The sequence below is a fragment of the Scatophagus argus genome, chromosome 7, assembly GCF_020382885.2.
Source record: "Scatophagus argus isolate fScaArg1 chromosome 7, fScaArg1.pri, whole genome shotgun sequence".
Classification (NCBI taxonomy): Eukaryota; Metazoa; Chordata; class Actinopteri; family Scatophagidae; genus Scatophagus; species Scatophagus argus.
In genome coordinates, this window is record NC_058499.1 from 6,178,325 (window position 1) to 6,199,925 (window position 21,601).

Sequence of the window (21,601 nt, forward strand, 5' to 3'; positions counted from 1 at the left end):
CATGAGGTTCTCCATGCAGTCAGGGCTTGGCTGGCCCACACAAGTGCCATGCTGTTGCATAGCAGTAACCATGGTAATCACACGCAGACAATGACAGCTGACAAGCATCTATTGGCTGGCATGCAGTGCATGTTTCAGACACATTCATGCTCAGCGTCATGGAGAGTTAAGCTCTTGTCATTTCTCATAAGTTCTGAGTTGGGAAAGGACTCGAGGCCCTTCAATCGAACAACAGTATTGAAAAGCCTCAACCTTCCTGTGACCCTCTCAGCGTATAATAAGCACAGATCTTTCATTTCCCGTTTTATTGTCTTTCTCTTGGAAAGAAAAAAAAAAAAGAAAAGCAAGATTTGGCATAAGCTTGGTGGTGCAATCCCATAGTGATTATAAGGGTTTAGTCACCAAAGGGTTTTTGTGTCTAATTAATATCTTCCGACAGAGATTGTTTTCCTGAGAACCACGGTGCCAGCTTATGGATCCTATCACTTAGGCAGTTACGACGTCAAGTTTGACATCCTGGAGGGCAATGTGGAGAACGCCTTCGACATCATCAAGAGGGTAGAGAATGGAATGTATGTGGGTGAGTACATGGATTTTACTTTGCCTTGTGTTATCAAGTCAGGCTGAACCAACCTGCAAACATTTGGCAAAGGCAGCTTTAATATGCTGCCTGTACCCCCCGACAGCCTTCATGACTAGTAAATGCATTCTCTTTTTGAAAAAGGAGGCAGTTTCTTAGAATTTATTTATTTCTTAAAATCAAACTCACATGTGCACATTGAGAAGGGGCAAAATATCCCATAAAGAATGACTGGATGCGCTGACATAAGTACATCTGACATGGCCCGTTATGGTCTTTGCAGTGTGGTGGCATCATGTAGCTGTCATCATCTGTACTGGGGTTCTTGGTGTCTGTGTCCTTGGAGGGTTGTCCTCTGAGTGGCTCTCTGAGACAGACAAAGGCTTGTTTTTGTCTCACCAGATATTTGGCATCAGTTTCTTGTGGTTGAACAACGTACCATTTAATTCACTTATCTATGGCTATATGTACTCCGAGCAAATCGTTATTTTCCACAGTAACATATGGTGGTTGGAATATCCAGGAGCAGTATATAGGAATCTCACATGTATGCAGGCATATTGCAGCTGACAAACAGTTCATCATAAGTAACTGTTCTGTGACTGCCAGCATGCAAAAGGAACCTTGCACCAGTGCAAGCAGGAACAGCAGATACCATCTGCAGTGGTGTATAACAACAATACAAGTTTGGAAGAAGCCACCTCCATCCTACAGTCTGGCTGCTGCCCAAGGCTGCTGCACCTCTGTGGGAGAACTGAACTGAGCCTTGGTTTTGGGTACATGAGGGTGTTGTGAGCCCAAAGATGACACATTGTTGGGCCTGTCTAGGTGTTTTTGTTTTGGTTTTGTACTGAGATGCAGGCAAGCTGGTAGTGGAAGGAAAGCGTCTTCCCTCGGTGATGGATGAAGGGATGGCTTGTCAGTATGCACATCTGTCTTTACAGAATGAAAGGGAGAGAGGGAGGAGGAGAGGGTGTGGGACTGCGCTGGTTCAGGCCAGATTGTGGGCTCATGCACTCTCTTGTACACTTGTGCAGAAACAGATGTGTGATTATCAAATGCACCAAAATTCACACAAAGACACGAGAGAAAAAATGTTTATAACCAGCAATAATTATAATGTAATTCCCTGTTAAAGCAGTTATAATTATATCGTACTGTCTTCTAATGTTATGTTTTTGCTGGAATGCGCAATGGTGTAATTCTGCATGAGTGATAAGCCTTATTTTGTAATATATCATCTACTGAGCAGTGTGTCTGTGTGCATGTGTGTAAAGAGGACTTAGGAGAAATTCCCTGTTTATAGTGGTGCTCATTTACAGGAGCAAGTATGTGTGTGTGTGTGTGTGTGTGTGTGTGTGTGTGTGTGTGTGTGTGTGTGTGTGAGGGAAGCAGAGAGAATAAAATTGCAGAGAGAGAAAGACAAAGTGAGACACTTTGATTCAATGAAAGAGGAAAGAGAGAGAAAGAAAATATGTGCAGAAGTAATCCTGGGTGCTTTGCTTCATGTGGTTAAATGTATTGTTCCATTTCCCCACACTAGGCCTCAGTGTCTCGCCGAGCATTAGAGCACTTAAACTGGCGACCACATGAAAGACCTGTTTGTGAGAAGTCACTTCTCTCCCAAACCCAATGGATGCTTATTGGATGCAGCTCTTGCATGTTAGCACCAGTTGCCCCTCACATATCCAAATTGAGGCCCTGTGCACTCAAGCCTTTTGGTCACTGACTGCTTACTGCAAAGTGTGGCGTCCATAGTGCGATGAAGGCCCTCTTGGTTTTATTTAGTGGGTTGTGCCGCTGGTGCTTTGGCCCACAGATGCTGCTGTTGCATAACTATTGTATGAGGCTTGCTGACGTGTCACTTAAGGAAGCTTAGTTTCCAGTATCTCCAGTGTCTCCAACAGTGGTATTACAGTTTGGTGGGATGTGAAGAGTAGCAGACATTGAGGCTCCACTAATGAACAAGTGCGTGAACTCAAACTAACTTTGGCCATTATTTTTGGCCACTTTGCGTGTTTTTGAAAGGGACAAAAGAGGCAATTAGCTATCCCCAGAACCTCTTTGCTAACTTGAAAAAGTGATTCTTAAAAGGTTTGATTGGCTGTCACACTGTTCCCTTGTGCTCACTTACTCACCATCTTAAAACTAGTTGACTGCATAATGGCATGCAATGTAAACTCATACGTGCATTTACACACACACGTGCACATACACGTATAGAAGCTGACAATACACCAAATAGTGTGAGAACTGCACCACTCTTTCCTAGTTCCTGGTCATCCATCACTGGCTTTCCCACCACTGTCACGTCTGGAAGACAATCCTGACAGCCTTATGCATCTGTGCAAATATAACTGGCCCTCAGCACTTGGAAAACATGATCAGAACCAATAAAACACTTAGAGATTCCCATGACGACCACAGTAGCAGAGTGGTGACCACACAAATCCCCGCAGGTATGCATAGCAGATCCACCACAGTGATATTCTATAATCCTCACAAGAAAGAGAACATTTGCAACACATCATACACATATTTGGAAACATGAACAGTGGAGGAATGCATTACTCATGCTGATGCTGTCATCCACTTTTGATGAGGGACAGGTTGTTTGAATAGGGTTGATAACGGGTTGATTGATTTTGGCAGTCAGCAGGTGGATGGTTGAGTCCTCCCTTTGAAAACACTGGAAAACACTGTGGTCTCTGCTGGAAACATGGGCTGAGTCTCTCACCTCTGACAAAATGCTGTCAGTGACATAAATCATTGTGGGGATCAATATTGCCTTTGACCACTCCCAGTGGGTGCATCATGGACTAATGTATCATGGTTGGCTCGCTGAGCATACGTGCATTTTTTTCAGCTGATTTCGCTGTTATGTCATAGACGTCGACGACAAATTCTGCAAATACGAATAGAACAGTTAGTAAAGTCAACGTGAATATCAGTAACTATACAGATAGACAATGTTTATACAATTTTGTGACTTGTGCATGTGTGACTTTTACTTGAGTCAACCAGCTGAATGTCCAGTATCAATGTGTGTAAATCAAAGACAATATAATCAGTAGCCAACTGTGGAATCGAATAGTCAGTGCATATTTAGTCATCTCTTGATTGTGTCCAAATGACTCATCTTGCGTAATTATTTGTCATGGAAGGCTTTTATTGTAGCATTAATCACTGCTGTCAAATTCCTTCAAGCCAAATGAGAAAAGAAAAGCTGTTTTTTTAAAAAAGTAATATTTATGTTTATCTTACTGGAGAGCAAAAGACACTACAGCATATTCTCTTCATGAATCCTACCCATCCTCTGGTGAAACTGTGAGCCTGAGACGCTGCAGTAAAATTCCATTCATTTTTGAAATGCAGATGAAAATATGTCTTTGCGGTTTATATCCTGTGCAGAGAATAAATACCTTTTACATTGCCACTGGCACAGGGCGGACAGCCAGTGAGGCAGAGAGAATGATGAATGGAAGAGGAAGTGGACACGCTGTCTCTGTGCAGGTAGTCATGGTTGTCGGTGCAGCCGTCCACAGTGGCTGGTGGAATGTGACCTCACTGTGTGAGACATGACTACTTCAGAGCCAGTGGAGCTTGTGGCTCTGGCTTGTGGCTGTGCTGGTGAGAAGTTGAAGACAGCAGCGGAGATAAGAAGAAAACTAGCTCCTCGAGTTTGAGTGGCTGTCATTGGGATGATTTGGTAGCAGCTGGCCCACCAGAGTGCGCCAAGCCCATAGAGAATCCTTGTCTGCTCCACAAGAGCTTTGCACAGTACAGCTAATCAAAACAGGGTCTTCTCCACCTAACAACACCATAGTCAAAAACACAATCCTCCTCGAGTGGTCCATCATTAATATCCCGATGAAGAGATAGCAATGCAGATATGTCATGCTCACAGAGACATACATGTACACAGTCAAAAACATACTGGTATGTACGCATACAGCACATATTAGCTTACTTGCAATAAAACTGTCTTAATAATTCATCAGTTACACTTACCTCCCTCGGTTTGCTGAGCCATTTAATTTATACTCATCATTACTCTTTGCTGTCTGGCACTGTGATTTTAAGAAGATGTAACTTTGTTTAGGTAAGTTCACAAGGCTCAGTTCACAAAATTAATGCTCATGCAGTAACATGCCAAAATAGATGGCCAAGTACTTAAACAGCTTATCAAAACTGTACACTTTCTGCCATTTATAATGTAGATGGAGAATATAATATAAAACCCTGATTTAAAATACAAACAAAGCAGGTTTTCATCTCATATCCTTTCCATTTAGTCTACTTTGTCAAGTCTATTTTCTGCTCTTTAGTTATGGGCCCGAGCTCTGAAAGATCACTTGCGATGCAGCGCAAAGGTTGTGGTAAAGATAATGGTGCATGTTATGTCATCTTAGCTGCTTTGGCCCACAATTGCTATAACAGAGAGTCCATGAAAAGAACAAACCAATCCCTTATGACTACTTTTCAGTGATGTCAGTACCCAGTGAGTGACACTGTCCAACAATGACCCACGGGCCATTTGAGAGATCTGCAACTATGACTCGCTGTTAATTGACCTTAAAATATCAAGCCACATATGCTGGCCTTTCAGAGCAGGAGTGGGCAGGCCTCCTACCCCCTCTCTCGAGTGGTCACAGTTGTGTTTGGACAGCCTGACTTGACTGGTCATCCTTGTACCAGTGACCTGGCTGTAAACACATGATCCACTCCCTGAGGGCCCTGTACACTCTGTCTCCGTACAGAGGGTTGTGCTGGCAAAATGAATGGATTGTATTTCAGCTACACTGATGGGTTATCAAAACTGAAATTGGTTGTGTTGCTAATGGGGTAACAAGGGAGCTAGTTAGCATTATTTTTGGCAAATTTCATACCTTTTATGGCCTTTTGGAGCAAATGTTTCAGGCTGTAAAGAGAGAGTCACTGAAAAAGAAATCACTCTATGCTGTCTTTACATGAGAGCCAGCAGTGCTCAGTTGTACATCAGTGATATGGTTAGATACAAAACATATCACAGTTATAGTGATAATGATGCTGAAGAATGTCCTCTAGTACCCTGTTTGCATAGTGGAACTTTGTACAGCACCTGGATACTCTCCAACGGTTTCACTGTAGTGAGCATGCATAGCACCACAACCAGTGTGTCATTATACAATACTGTGGTGAGGCCAATGCATATTTTTCATTTGTCTCTGGTGTTAAACCCGTTCATTTTGGATTTTGTCATACACTTCCTCGCTGAGTTGTAGAAACCAGAAAACCCCGAAATTGTACTGTTTACATGTAACCCTTCAATATTGCAGCCATCGTGGCCATGAAGGATGACAAATGCCTAAATAAATACATACTAGTAGCAGTATCTCTGCTACTAGTATGCATTTATTTAAGGCTATTTTCTACTTAAGGGGCTACTTTATGGTGTGGCGGAATGTTTTTGAGAACGGACAGATTGTACAGCTGCTTGTTTGATGGTGGCTGTTGTAGCCAGTACAGTCACCTTTGCACCCTGTGGCAGATACCTCAGTGAGATGGAAAAGTCACCACAAACCTACAACTTGATCTGCTGCTCGGGTAGTTTAGGCCTCAGATGACATGACCTTGCAACTCAGTCATAGAGCAAATTGGTTTTGGAAACCTCTCCATGTTTATTTATATGAATCTCAGGTGGTGCAGCAGCCAATCAAAGTCAACCTGTTTTGTGACTGTTGGCTTTTTGCCTTACAGCCCAGTTGAAATGTTAAAGATGAGTATGTGGTTGTGGTTTCACCTCAGGTTCACTGTAAGTATATTGAGGTCCAGATGTTAGTTGTTGCTTTCCCCTCATTGAGTGCACCACTGTGCTTTTGATGGGAAGCTTACGGAAACACAAAGTCATCATGGTCACATACACTTTTAGTTTAGCATCAAGCTTCTTTGTGCAGAACTGGGCGCATGAGTCCACACTCTAATAACATAAACAACTTTTTCTTGAAATCAAGTCTGCGCAAAAATACTTACTATGCTACAAATAACTACAGTAACTGTGATGCATCTTAGATGTTTGTACAACTTTATGTAGAAATTGGTATTTGGTATTTTTGGCACTCCCAAAATTCTGATGGCAACACCACCGTCATAAATAGCAATCACGTCTGTTAAATGATGTCATGTACATGCAAACTACACGCACAACTCTACAGCATTATAAGAGTGCTATGTCTTGAAATAAAAACAATAAATGCTTAGACATTTTTTTTTTATTATTTTTTGCACAAACATTGCCCATAACTCAGAACATTAGCATGCAAACCAAATGTAACCTAAACCAGTGCCATCTAGCTATAAACATGCTACCAGCTAAACCTTTGTTGAAATGGGCTTACTTGGCTTATGAGCAAAGACAAGAGGTTGAACAAATTTGCGCACAAAGCCAGACATCAAGCAAATGCAACAACACAGTGACATAAGACATGACATTAAGCACTGAGTTCCTACCCACTCACCGAAATTACACAGTGCAGTGCCTGAGAGATACACCATAGACCCTATTACAAATCACTGTACCATCACAATGATTTTGAAGCTTTTGTTTTAAGGTAAAACGGTTTCATCATGTTGCTTTGAGATACAGTCCTTGGTTTGATATCATATTCAGTAGTGTCCCAGATTCCATAACCTGCGGTGAGGAAAATTGAAGTATGTTTTGTGTTAAGTTTCAAATCATCAACTGTGAGTTCGGGGGAACTTTTGGGGATTTGGAGGATCCATTGGTCACCATGACAGAATTTCTGTTCTGGGTAAAGCTGTGGCTTCTGCATGTGCTAATTAGACTTTGAACAAATTTGAAAAACAATAATGGGCCTCAGACACATTCTACGTATTTCCCTATTTAATAAATTTTGAGTTTATTAAATGTGTTTCTCAATCTTTATATAAATATTGCTCAGTTTGCTTTCATGGAAGCAATCTTTAAGATTTTCAGTGGAAAACTAACCCTCAGTTGACCCTCATTACAGTGTTTAGTTCTCGTTAGGTATAGGCCACATTTACTGCAATTTAAAAAAAAGCCTTAATGTGGATTAAAACCCATCTGTCTTTGCGGTGGTCCATATTGTGCTCATCATGATATCTTACTCATCTTCAGTGTGTGCTTGCTCAAGCCAGCACTGAAGCTTTTGAACTTGTTTGATTTAAGTACACGAACAAATAATGAACCTTCTGAACTCACTCACTTTGAGTTTGCATTGGTCAAGTCAGAGATTCGTGCCATCTCAGCTGGCTTGTGTCTGAAAATAATTCTCAGACTAAAAACAAAATACAATCTCTTTTTCCATGTCACTTATTCTCTTAAAGCTGTGGCTGTTGTTAGGTTTAAGCAAAGGTTAGCTCTTTCTGATGGCGCTGACGCTTTGGAAACAATAAAATCTCAGTCCCACTCCCCTCCATGTAGTGTCACTACGCAACAGAGTCCCAAAACACCAAAACAAAGGGGCAACCCTGGTAGAAGTGGGCCCCATTCCACACTCCCCCCAGTGCTTATCTCCGGAATCTGCTGGAATCTGTTGTGTGCCCACAGATCCAACTTAGAGAGGGACGAGAGAGAGCAAAACAAAGTGACAGAGAGAGGGAGACAGCAGTTCAAGCTCCTATTGCTCGCCCCTCCAAGAGTTGGATTCCTGGTGGAATGCTTCCATGGCTGTATCGCGTGACTGTGACTGCTCCCCTTCATCAAACACATGGGACTCATTTACCCTTGTGGGTCATAGTGATGGTGCCACGAACACCAGGCCCCCTCAGGAAGGGAAGAGCGGGGAGGAAGAGAAGGAGGAGAATGAGTGGGTTCGGGGATCTGCCATCATACAATACCAGTGTCCCAGAAGACACAAAGGATGGTGCATAATGGATGATCATTTGTCCCATGGTGAACAACCACCAAATGGGTTTTATTGCTTTATTACGAGTACCACATCAAGGAGCCTCATAATTCAGACCGATGCAGGCAGTGATCTGTTGTCATTTTGATCCATGTTGAGTTAAACTCTTGAGTCATCACACGAAAAAAGCTTGAACACTTTATTGACTCGGTTATGAATAACAGAAGCACAAGTGGAGTAACTAAGAAAAATAAAGAGGATGTTTGAAGGTGTGATAGGAGGACAGCGTGGTGATTGTGCTGCCTGACTGCACTCTGCCGATGGTTGTTCAAACAGGCCAGAGCTGAAATGTCACCAGTCCTCTGCAGAGAAAAGGCCTGCTGACAGCCTGTATAAACACTGGCATTTTTTTCCCCCTGTAATCGCATGTTCACTTAAAAAGAGCACCCAATGAATTCCATGGCCATTCAGTAATGCTCTGTTGTAGTATGTTTATTCTCCCAACTGTTTTACTATGGTAGAGGGTGTGTCTAGTCCATGGAGAGGGTGAAAGGTGGGAAGGAGGAATTTCTGATTGCCATGGACATCCTTGACATCATTTTATTTAACTTGTCAACCCCACACTTGATTTGAATACTCATCCAAATATACCATCTGATACCATAGTGCACCAGAAGACAGAAAGTTTTGTAGTTTGGCAAGTGAAAGTCTGGGTTTGGCGACTACCTTGTTTTATACACAGCCTTAGGCCCTTTGAAACCCCCAGCCCCAAAGGAGAAAGAAACTTTTCAAATCTTTTGTCAAAATTATTGCCTTAAGGGAACAATTAGAGTTAGGGTTAGTTTTTATTGGAACTCTTTTTTTATTTCCAAAGAAACAGTCTGTATGAAAACTGCTGACAATTATGCCTGTGGATTATCTGCAAGATAACATCTTGTCTACTCCAGCTATTGAAAGAAGCACATCAACACTGAAGCAACTTCAGTCCCCTGTCACTTTCCACTATTGATACATTCGGCCACATCACTGCTGGTCTATAAGGTCTATAAGTGCGAAACCTTGCACAACCAATGCAGACAGCTGTATTGAAAAAAAATTGACGTATATATGAAATCGACAGAGCTGAGAGGTGCGTGAAACAGACAACTGAAGAACACATCTGAAACCCATCTGGTTTGGACAGCCTGTGATGGGGACATTGTTTTTGAAAAGATACCTCTGAAATGAAGTGTAATTTTTCTATGGACTGAGCACCACAAAAAAATTCCATTGGCCTCAAAATTTCAGCATTTAAAACCAAAACTATTTGCGCTGCTTGATACCACCATGGGTAAGTGAGAACACGTGACTGTTTCAGCCAAATGACAATGCAAACATTCAAAACCAAAATGAAAGGCAATCTTATCTTTCATGAAAACTGGCTGCTTTCCACTCTTTTCTTCATTAACCATTATGTTTCAAAAAGAATTGACAAAACTGACAATTCTAGATTGTTGTCAGGCTACTGCTAAAGTTATGCATCCCAACCTTTCAATGTGTTGTCATTTTGTTGCATTTTGCTTTATTCTTCTGTAGTGACAACATTCAGTCACCATAGACAGTCCATTATATGCAGTCTATTTATAGTGCTTATTTTAAATGATATTGTTGTTCTTTGTCTCCTTCAGGTGTTGTTCGCCAAGTGAAGCCTCTGATTGGTCCATTGACTACCGTACTGAAACTGTCCATGCGCAACCTGACAAATCAGGGTGACTCTGGCCAGAACATCATCAACGTTCATGTCTTTGTCTCTGAGTTCTGGTTCTGAGAGGCGGATGCCAAATTTTACCACACATATTAAGACATCCACTGTCAACACTGTACACATTGGTTTGATTATATCAATGTACAGCTCAGTGTCAAGGGTTTAATGTTTGGTTTTATAACTTTTGACAGTTTCTGAGATAAAAGGTTATGAACTGCTTCTAATGAGAGCATTACACTTTGTTTTGATGACAAGCTCAGCCCGAAGTGCACTTCTGTGCATCTGGCTTAATGGAGCTAAATATGAAGAAACTCTCTGTTCTTAAAAATATTTTGAAGAAATGAAATTGAAAGTGCATGCATTTAGAAAGGTCATTAAAGGATATGATAATTTAACAATATTCTTTTCATGACACTATCAGCCTTTGTTTTTGTAACATTCATCTTTCCTTTCTTACTGTATGCATTGGATGAGGTATTTTTTCTATGGAATAAACACTATTTTAGTTACAGTATTTGTTTTTTGTATTTCCTCCCACTAACATTTAAAGACCAGTGTATGAATTTCTGACAGAATTTACACATATGGATTCACAGACTTAATAAAAAAAAAAGAAGCAATCTGCATGTGCATGTTTTACAAACTATAAGAACAGCAATATGAGGAGAATATATGGCCTTTTCAGCTCTGCCTATGTGAACTATTCAAACTGTTGTCGGTCTTGTGGCTGGCTCAGCGTGAGTACTTCATAAGTACTTACTTAGTGTTTTAAATCTCATCTGGCTGAATGGGATCTCTCATTATAATTGTTGTACTTGTGTGTTCTTGGCACCTCTCCCTCATGTGACATGATCTTCCGATTTTTTCCTTCTTAAAGTAGGCAGAGGAATTGGTCAATAAGCACAAGATAAGTTGTGTGGTAGTGCTAATTACTGAAGCTAACAAATAATTGACTGAATGACCTAGTCAAGGACTGTGTCCAAAATTACTCCTCATTTTCTATTTAGTGCATTATGTTATGGCAGAGGGTAACTGTGTCCAGATTAAATTGTGAATAGTATGCAATACTTAACGCCCTCAAAAACGGCCACAATAATAATAGTGATAATAAATTTAAGAACATAAAAAAAACCATTATCCATGCAATGCATGCAACTTTTTGCTAACGATCCTACAATGCAGTGATGTGATGAAATCAGATAATCTAATAATCAAATAATAGATGGAGATCAAATAATGCTTGTCTATTTTATAGAAAATCAGTGAACTGTTTTCTTATAAATATAAACATCACATTTAATCAAATTAGGAAATTAGTATAACTTTACTTGTTGTACCTCGGTCATGAAAACACTATGACTTGTGCAATACCCTGAATGAAGTCATAACCCAACAACAGGAAATTCCAACATGTCAATATTAGCTACCAGAGACATTCAAATACAACTATCTTAGCCAGTTTACTTTTATTCACGGTGCTCTGTGGTAAGTCAATTTCCATGGTGACATTTAGAACTTTTCGTTTGTTTTGCACCCAATGATATCTGTTTTGGGCCTGTAAAGACATATATTGACAGCTTGTCCTCAGAATGCCCTCAGCTGAGTTAGGATGTCCATAAGCTTTGACTCAAGATACTTTGTGCATGCATATAAACACACTGACTGTGGTTTCACTCATGGTCTTTTTGGTCATTCTGGGGGCTGGGGGAGGTTTTGGTAGAGTGACTAAGGAGGGGGACATGGTGGCAGCAGAGATTCAAGACTGTGGACATGGGTACCAGCAGCCACATTCTTAATTATGTTTATCAGTGAACTGGAACTCCTCTCCCCATCAAACACAGGAGCACATCAGACAGAAAGTGAGCTGAGCACATGTCAGTAATGGCCTAACTGTGAGACTGTAATCATCACTGTGGCCAAGCCCAGCTAAAGCCTCCCAACGCTTCAAAGACAATGGCGGAGGAGGCGCATATATCAGGATCTCAAGTCGTCTGCCGTGATGGATTTTAAGTCTCTACTGAAGGGGGATATCCTCTTCAGAGGAAATAGAGGCCAGCAGGTCAGCCTTGTGGTCGACATGAAAAGACTGAAGAAATTCTGTGTGTGTGTGTGTGTCTTTGTGTGTGTGTGTGAGAGAGAGAGAGACAGACAGAGGGTATGTTAACTTCAGAATCCTAAAACCACGCTTTCAGTCAGCGTTTGATGTGGTACATGTTTTCTGATACCAAATAGCCTAATTGTAGAATAAGTGGGGATGAATAGAAAATCTTAATGCACAAATAATAATAGTACTAATCCACAAAAACAAATTAATCCAAGAAATAAACAGTATTTCATGCACTCATAAATCTGTTGGTGTAAAGTGTCCATTTTGATTCATCTTGAACGAGGAAACTCTGGAAGAAGTTGCACCGATGGCAGAAATAAGGCCTCATCTCTATGCGCAAGTTAAAAGGAGAAAAAAAATGTGAACATTGTCTATACTCTTAACACAAACACATTCTATTTTATCACTGGCTCAGATGAGAGACGGTTTAAATTTGCTCTGAGCAGCAATACAAAACAATGCCTACATATTTGGCTCGTCCATACCACATACCAAAATCCACAGAAAACACACTGTAGGACGTTAACAGCTGAAAATGAGCAACAATATAGCCAGACTGTGTGGGAGGACATTACCCAGGAAAGGCCTGGCTGGCTCTGAATCTGGACAGTTAGAAAAGCTGGGGCAGCAGTCCCTAGCAGCGTTACCAAACCACATACATGTGTGGGGACAAATGAGCAAATATCTTCTGCCAGATTCTCCATCCAAAGCCAAGAGGGAGCTGCTTGCACTGGAAGCCTATGGTATGACTAAGCCGAGTGGGCTTGATGAGTCGATGTAATGGCAGGGAGCAGACCTGCGTGTGTCTGCACTGTTTGTTTGTGTACTCTACTGTGGCACAATGGTGGTCAGGCCTCTCAATACAAGTGGTCATGGTGGTGTCTGGCCCAGAGTAGACAGGGTATGGGGCTGATGGGAGTCTAGCCCAGGGGTTGGTGAGGCGGACTGATCCAGACAGAGACCAGAGGACCTCAGGAGGCACGTGCTCAGCCCTACTCCTGCACTCACCCACTCCCTCTTTTTCCTGGCGTCCTACCCCGGCTCCCACCGCAACACATGTTATAGGATATAAGTGAGTTCTTTTAATAAATTTGGGGGTATTTATTTTTTTTCCTCTATTTTACAAACCACTGTTCCTCATTACCATAAACACAAAAATGTTTCTTTTAGATGGGCACAACCAACATGCTGTGGTTTTGCTCCCGTCTCTCCAAGATTATAATTTTTGCAGAAAATGTAATGTTCACAAAGATGATTGGCTCATTTATATTTTTTAAGCTTGAGAACGTGAGAAGTTTTGCCAAAATACGTATTTATTGCAATCTTGGCTCTTGTCTTATCTCATGCTCTATGTTTAAATACAGTGTAAACAAACTGCCATGAATTATCCCCACTGATAAGCACTTTTTAAACATATTTCACCTGTGTTCAAATGATTTCAAAGTACTGTGCTTTTAAAGGAACTTGCAAAGTGGTGTTTCATGGAAGTCCAATAGATGGCAGACACATACAACACAACACTGCACAACCAGAGAGTTTTAACAATGTATTTCTCTAGACTACTGTCACCACCTTCCACTACAATGGCAGAAACAGCCAACGTAAGACCAATGTTTGGTTTTTGTTTTTGTTTTTTTTAAATGTCAAGAAAAAAATCTCCTCATGAATCTAATCTTCTGTCCAGTAGGACAAACTTTGCCACAAAATCTGAACTTACTGAAATTTATGCCCATCATTTTTAAATTTATTCCTCTGGGACGTACATAGTACAACATTAAACTCCTATAAGATTCTGATTTAAGCCGAACAAAGTGTTGGATTGCACAAATAACAATGTGGGACTCTCATGTGAATGTTACAGGAAAAAAAATCTACTGGGACCGTCAACCAAAATAGGATCATAAATGATTGGCTCCACAATGCTGTAATTCACGACAAGTCCTATACAGTCTTTGTGATATGCGACTCCTATTATTGCCTCCCCTTAAATCAATTAAATGTTTTGAGGTTTAGGATGATAGACAGTACGCCAATTATACAGGGGCTCCACCTTGACCGAAAGAAAAACACAAAGCACACAAGTGTGCCCCTCCATAACTTACAGATTTTAAATGTAGCCATTTACAACCACTACTGAACTCGACCTGTTGCCAGAGTACACAGTGGATCAATCACATTTGGGAATATAGACCAAGGCTGTACTCATGAAAATTCAGCATGCAGTCTCTCTGTTGTTACAAGCAGCTCAGAACACACTGTGACGTCCATAGTGCTTAAATGGATACATATCATATGGAAGGAAGGGAAACAAATCCAACCACATATAACTGTACTCTGATGGCCACCTAAAATAGTCGGTGACCTTAGACTGTAGAGTCATCTTTTCTGAAAAGAAACGGGTGACTTTAACGTGGCATTTATTTGTTACATATTTAGTCATCTTTTATTGCCTGTTGCGACATTTAAAACAAATGTGTTCTTTATAAAGATAAAAAAGCACATTGTTTATTGAGGAAACTATCCCTATTCCATGACACACTAACTGTGAGATTTAAATAGCCAGTAATGGGAAATAACACTTCAAAAAGTGGAACACTGTTTCTTGAAAAAGTAAACCCAAGAGCTTCTCAGAGATTTTAAAAGAAGTTAAAGCCCTAATATTTTTGTCAAGATAAATTTACATGTCATGTACAACTCTGCAGTTTAGATTTTAAGGGGATTTTAGTCCTCTATCAAAACCTAGGCCATAAAGTAGTTATCTGCATGTTGAAAAACTGGTCCTCGAGGACTTTAGCTGTATACTCTCACAATGACCAGAAAGTGGTGGCCTTCAGACCTCAAATATTTGAGCTTTCATTGTACGTGGAAATGAGCTGGGGGTTCGTTGTGTCTGCCCAAGTGTTGTTTTTTCTGTGGCTGAGTATGCACACCCAACTGTCACCTCTCAGTGGACACCTCGCACCGTCTCAGATGTCTTTGTGTCTCTGAGCAGTGACCAAACAGGGAACAGATCAGCAGAGGGAAGATTTACTCTGTAAACACAGGGAGTTGTCAGTGGATTTTGGCATTTTTACTACAAGGGAAACCATTACACACTGTATATTTTGATATGAGGTGTCAAGTATGTGATCATCAGGAACTTACTTTGCACTTGCCCTTTGAGTTTGATGCTTGGAATCATCACTTGCAATGGTCAGAATCACACCTAGTAATTCATCACAAAATCCCTCAACAGAATGTGTAACGAACCAGGCTTTAACGGGTCAGTTCCTATTAGCGCAGAGATACAATGGGTAACACCTTATATACAGAATCTAAGAAAACATCTGGCTTTGGAATCGTCACAATCATAACACAAATGCGTGAAGCAGATTTTAACAAGACAAAAACGAAGCCTGCTATTGTACTTGAACCAATCATAGTCTGACAAGAGAAGTGAAGAATAAATTAGCCGCTATGAGACAATATAAAATCTATAATTGTTTTTGCGTGAGCTCAATGAGAAAAAAATGTCGCTTTGATAGAAATACTATTTATGGGTTTGCAATGGCAAAGCTCAATCTTCCAGAGCACATCTGTATGTCATTGTTCCTAAACCACTGTCTCTGCATACGCTCAAATTTTAAGAAAAGAGATTCAGAGAATTAATTATCCAATTGTTCAGAGGCATCAACATGGGGAAAAGGACTTAAGGCGTCAAAAGGCACGTTTTTAATTTGGTGACAGTCACAATGCATTTGCCTGCTTTCCCATTAACATCATTGTATCTCTGCCTGTTCAGTGCTCCATTTTACTCCCTCCATGACTACGGGGTGATTTAGGTTTCCAGGAACCGCAATGAGACAAAGGTCATCTGTGATATTAATGAGAGGAAGGCCTTTGAATCTGGCACACTGGCATGGAGCTTTTCTGTGTGACTAAATGTAGCTTACAATTGCCAATGATAATTAATATGTCACATTTTGTTTTTCAAGAGGGTGTTTTCTGCCTTTGTAACTTCAGAGGGTTGAGGAAATCCATCAAAATGTTTCTTGCATTACCACTAGGTCATACACACAAAGTAGGTTTGGTTAATGGTTACCCGCTACAGTATAGACACCTAACAGGTCCATGAAGGTAATGCCACTTCATCAATGTCAGTCTGTACACTGTACATCTGTTGACATAGCAATCTCCCTTGTGAACACACACACACATCTTCTTCACAAAACAGAACAAAATGTCTACTTAATGGACATATGGCCTACATTGTTGGTAGACCGCTGTGATGATGTCTTTTTCTGTTTCCTCTCATGTCTGGATGAATTAAATAGATCAAGCTTTCTTGATTCCAACCTATTAGCGTAAAGTTCAAAGAAACCAGACTGGTTGTTAGACACCATATCCTGTGTGTATGATGATGTTATACAAACTATGTATCCCACAGCCTTGACTTGTTGTGTGGCAAGGATAAAGCAAATGCTACAGATACGATGGAGTTAAAATGTAGTTAAGCCTGAGGAGACTCTGGAAGCCATTGAGTCATTGATCTCAGGGTTCTCCAAAGCCCCGGGTTATTCTCTATACCCTCACCCTCCTTCCCTTTTTGTCCTTTGTTGTGGTCACTGGGACAATCGGTTACAGCCCAGCGGAATGGAAACCGCTCAGCCAGTCCCCTGCTACAGCAAACTATTAAACAGAGTATCCAGTTACTATGACCAGTCCAGGAGGGAAGGCATCTTTTGGGGATATTTAGTTCCCCAGAGTGCTTCACTGCAATCCCAGCCAATAGAAAACATTTTCATACATATTATTCAAATCACATAAAACATTTCAACCAGTGGAATCCCTCAAATTACAGTGACTACCAAGAAATGAGCTTTTCCATGATGATTACTCTGCAGATCACTTCCAAAGTCTTTGCTGTATTTATTTCAGTGTAAATGTTGTGTGTGTGTGTGTAACTAACTGTTTCTCCAATATCTCTTTGCATTAAGGATTTCAGGTCAGGATGGAAGTGGCTTCATTTCCAAAGCTATCAAAGAAACAGCAGAAGACAAACACAACAATGATGATGAAGTGGGTAAACAATTTTCCTCCCGGAAACCCAGTACAACTTGTTCCTGTGAATTGGTCTGTCTGTGTGTCTCGCTGAGGCAACAATGGTGATTTCTGTTTGAGTCTTGTGGGTTCCAACCCCAGACCCTGTCTCCCAGTTGAAGCGGCACAAATGGAGGGTCGTGGTCACCGCGGGTGCTTTGTTTTCCACAGTCCCTTCTCTCTGCTGTCCCGCCCGCGAAAGGACCATCTGCCTTCTCAATTAAAAGGCATGTTTGTGCTCCACATTTGTTTGTGCTCACAGATGATTTTTGTAATAAAACTCAGACTTTCTGGTATTTCTTGGATTCCTGGGTGATGACATTACGCTTTGCTTTTTTGGGCTTGTGGCTGTCTCCCGTGGAAAATGTAGCTTGCAGAAACTACTAGCTGTTTTCTGGTGTGTCTGTGGGATGAAATGAAGAATAGAATGAGTCTTACTGATGTTCTCCCTGCCACAATTAAGAGCAGACCCGCTGTGTGCTGGGGAACGCACAAGATGAAGAAGCAGTCTTTGCCATCTCCTCTGAGACATGGCCATGGGGACGAGTACATTAGCCCAGAAAATGTCATCATAAAAGTCTGTCCTATTGTTCTGTCTTATCATCACAGTTACTGTGTTAATAATCATAAAAATGTTGAAGTATCTTTGTGAGTTATGCTAGAATGTGATTCTATTAGGCCTGAAGACACAAATGTTTTCGAAATTGTTCAAGTTGTTTGTTATTGTATTTGGGTGGCACAAAAAAGTGTCCTTTACAGAGAAAGAGAAACAATACTTTGACAGGGACACTGACACATGTACAAATCAATGAAAACATTTACAGTATATTTTAGGAGAGTAGATGTCCTTTTGTATATTCTTCAAAATAGGATTTTCCGAATTCGAGGAAATGTTATTATGTTTTTAAGAACATTGTGGATTTGGCATTACCTTTTTTTTTTTTTGGACAAAACTGGATTGTCGTGGGAGCTCCATGGACCACACACAGCTTTCTGCCTGCTCTGGCCAGTACCCACTTGCCTAGACATCAAGTGTGGGAAGTGGGTGGCACCAACCGTGGCCACCAGTCACCCTTAGGATGAGTATTGTCCAACAGATGGACCTGCCAGGAAGCCATTCATTTATTATGAGGAAAGGCTGAGAGTAAGTTATAAACTTATGAGAGCAAATTTGACATTGAGATTTCAGGCTAAAGTTGGGTGAAAGACTAAAGCGTGTATGTTTCAAGACAGGAATCATTTGTAATATCATATTGTAATCTCATCAGACTGTTAAGGTTCCCACTTTCCAATGACCACTAGTGTAAAAGTAGATAGATTTAAGAGAGCTCTTTATTTCAAAAAGAGCTCATTGCCAATCAGTCAATGGTTTCTACAATTTATGAATGCAGGCTGTGTTTTGAAAAGGACTGTGCGTGTGGTATATGTTAATTGAAGAGGACAGCAAGAAGGCCCAGTTTAACTGCATTGTGGATTCTAAGGAGCTATCGTATTTGGTTGGCTTTTGGTAAGCTCCCATGGAGGCCTCTATAGCTTAATCTCAAGGATGTGCAACTGGGCGGCAGGATGATGAAGCAATAGTAGTTCACACAAGAGTCTGTCACTAAACTGCCCACCAATACCACTCAGGGGGCAGCAGCATGGATCAGTTTCTCTTTAGGGCACGGTTGCAGTGGTAAGGGGTCTTACTCAGTAATGATTTTAACATATGATTCTAGAGTTGTGGCTTGCTGGGTTTTCTCAAGACAGTCCAGTGTAAGACCTCCCTCTACGCTGTAATGCTTAAAGTCTCCTATCCACCATTATGAATGAAGCATGGCACCATTTAAGGGATTTAAACTATAATGTGACTTCTCTGCATTGTTGTTCATTTCCCTCCCAAAACTGCACACATACCACTTAAAAACCAAGATTGTCAAGTCTGTCTTTGGGGATATATATCACTGTTGTCTATCAGCAGTCACTGACTGAAATCTATAAACATCCAGAGTACTTGGCAGTTGGCTCCTCCTTGAAAGTGCAAACCAGAATTCTTCAAGGCTGTATAATGATGCTGACACTGTCTTCTCGAAGGCCCTGAAATCTCCCTGGATAGTCTAATACGAGGGGTGATTGATAACTCTGTGGTCTAAGGTTGGAGATAACTTAAACAGTTTTTGTTCCATGCATGAGCAGTTCAACTCTTTGAGTGATTATAAAGAAAGTTTAAAGTTATACAGCTTTTGCAGGTTCTCTGGTTCAGATAATTGAAAGTTGTCAGCGCTGCCTGAGAAAATGATTAACATCAGTCATCCACAACCTCAGTCTGAAGGGCTTCTAACCCAATGAGTGCCTGAGGCTCAGGGGGTAGACCTGTCATCCACCCGTGAGAAGGTTGGTGGTTCAATCTCTGGTCCCTGTTCAGGGAATCAGTGTGTGATTGTGTGTATGCATGGTAATTTCTCTTAATGAGCTGGTGATGAGCAGGAGCAGATCGACAAATAACACAACGGTACATTGCCACAGACCTGGGTATCTCCCAGGAATGTGTTCGTGCAGCTATCTGCAACAAATTCCAAATAACCAAGGTTTCAGACCATTGGATCTCAAAACTCCTTGGACCTGATGAGAAGTGGATTCACCATTTTTGATCTTGTAATTTTTGAGATGGATCCCAAGAGAGGTTTTTGCAGCGATTAGTAAGTAAGTGGCTGAGGCTTGGGTCAACCACTCCATACACTCCTGAACAGGATGAAATGTGTGTGGGGTCTATGTTGAGAATGCTATGACCTTATCACTCACCCTGTGTATCTCTGTTTCTTCTTTTGGGTAAAACATGGAATTAATATTTTTAAAACTTAACTTTACTGTACTGAAATGTTTTTTTCTTGTCTCACATATGCCTCCCTCTGACAAGAAACCATGTCATCCTTAAATTAGCTATGTCAAACACTTTCAAGCCAAGAAATATATATCTCTGTTAGCACTGAAATTGCCATCTGGGGCATCAGTTTTCATCCTTGCATGTAGTAAGTCCTTCCCTTGGAAGATCTGCAGTTACATAAACATGAAGTGTCTTATGGGGTTTTATAATTATGTTATTCATACTGCATGATACAATCAACCATAAGCCAGATTGGGTGTAGTGCCATGTAGGGCAGGAAGAATATGTGAGCAGTAAACATGAGAAGGTCTGCTCCATTGACAGAAATTCCACTTTCTGCTGCTGCTGTGAAACATAGCATACCTAATTGTACAGTGGTCACCCACTAGGTCTAAATAGGGTTCAAGACCACACAGTACGATGCAGGCCCACTGTAGGAAACAGAGACACAGGAGGAAACTGTGAACTTTATTCACTGATTGTTTTACTTTAGGGTAATCCATCTGCATAAGCTCTTGAAATACACTCCATTTATATGTGCTTCACTGCTTCATTGTTTCATCCCCACCAGTGGGACAATCATGGTTTACGCTTGGAGTATGGACCCACGTGACCAAGGTGTTTGATTTATTCTTTAATTGAATAAAGACACACACATACTGTAATGTGATTGTGTGACTCACAGTCAAGATTTGAATAGGGCTGCACACTCTGAAACACTTCATGGTGATAACCCAGAGCAACAAATGCCAGAAGTCATACAAGCTTCAAGAAACAACATGATGAGGAGGTGAGAAGATTTATGAGGTGGTAGTGTTACCCTTGAGGCTATAGTTCCTTTGTTCCGCCTAAAATCTATATCAAAAAAAGAAAAACAAGTGGTGTCTTTGGTAGTATGTGGATTTTACACCATCACTGGCCAGCCCAAGTTTAGATCACCCCCTCCTGATAATGGCACATTCAAATTAGCTGTGGTTAGGGTTTTCTTCAAATACACAGCTAGATTCACACAAATTCTTCTCCCCACCTCACCTCTCTCTGGTCTGGCCTAAGAAAACCACATGCCGGGGTCACTGTGCTCTCCTCAAGCCAAACCAGACCCATAATTTTGCTTTTGTTTCAGATGTAGCCTCAAAGCCTGAAATATAAAGACCCAGGCCAGCCTGGGAAGGTCAGTATGTAGAAAGAAAGAGCAAGATAGAGAAAGAGAATGGGAAAGACTGAAATAAAAGCAGGAATGAAAGAAAGTAAGAAAGAGAGAGGGGGTAGAGAGACAGAGAGGATCTCAAGAGTGCTGGTGAAAGCGAAGTGGTTTCCAATCTGTAGAGGAAGTCTTTATTATACAGTATGTGTGTGGACA

At 41.0% G+C, this 21,601-nt stretch overlaps 1 protein-coding gene across 1 annotated transcript in view; it reads left to right on the top strand.

The window, feature by feature from the left end:
- Positions 1-10,703, top strand: part of fbln1 (fibulin 1) — a 29,556-nt gene extending 18,853 nt beyond the window's left edge. Inside the window, exons 16-17 of the mRNA XM_046394447.1 lie at positions 440-580; positions 10,116-10,703. Of these exons, the coding sequence (XP_046250403.1) occupies positions 440-580; positions 10,116-10,255 (281 nt within the window). The 3' untranslated portion in view covers positions 10,256-10,703. The remainder of the gene's footprint in view (positions 1-439; positions 581-10,115) is intronic.
- Positions 10,704-21,601: the final 10,898 nt, after the last annotated feature.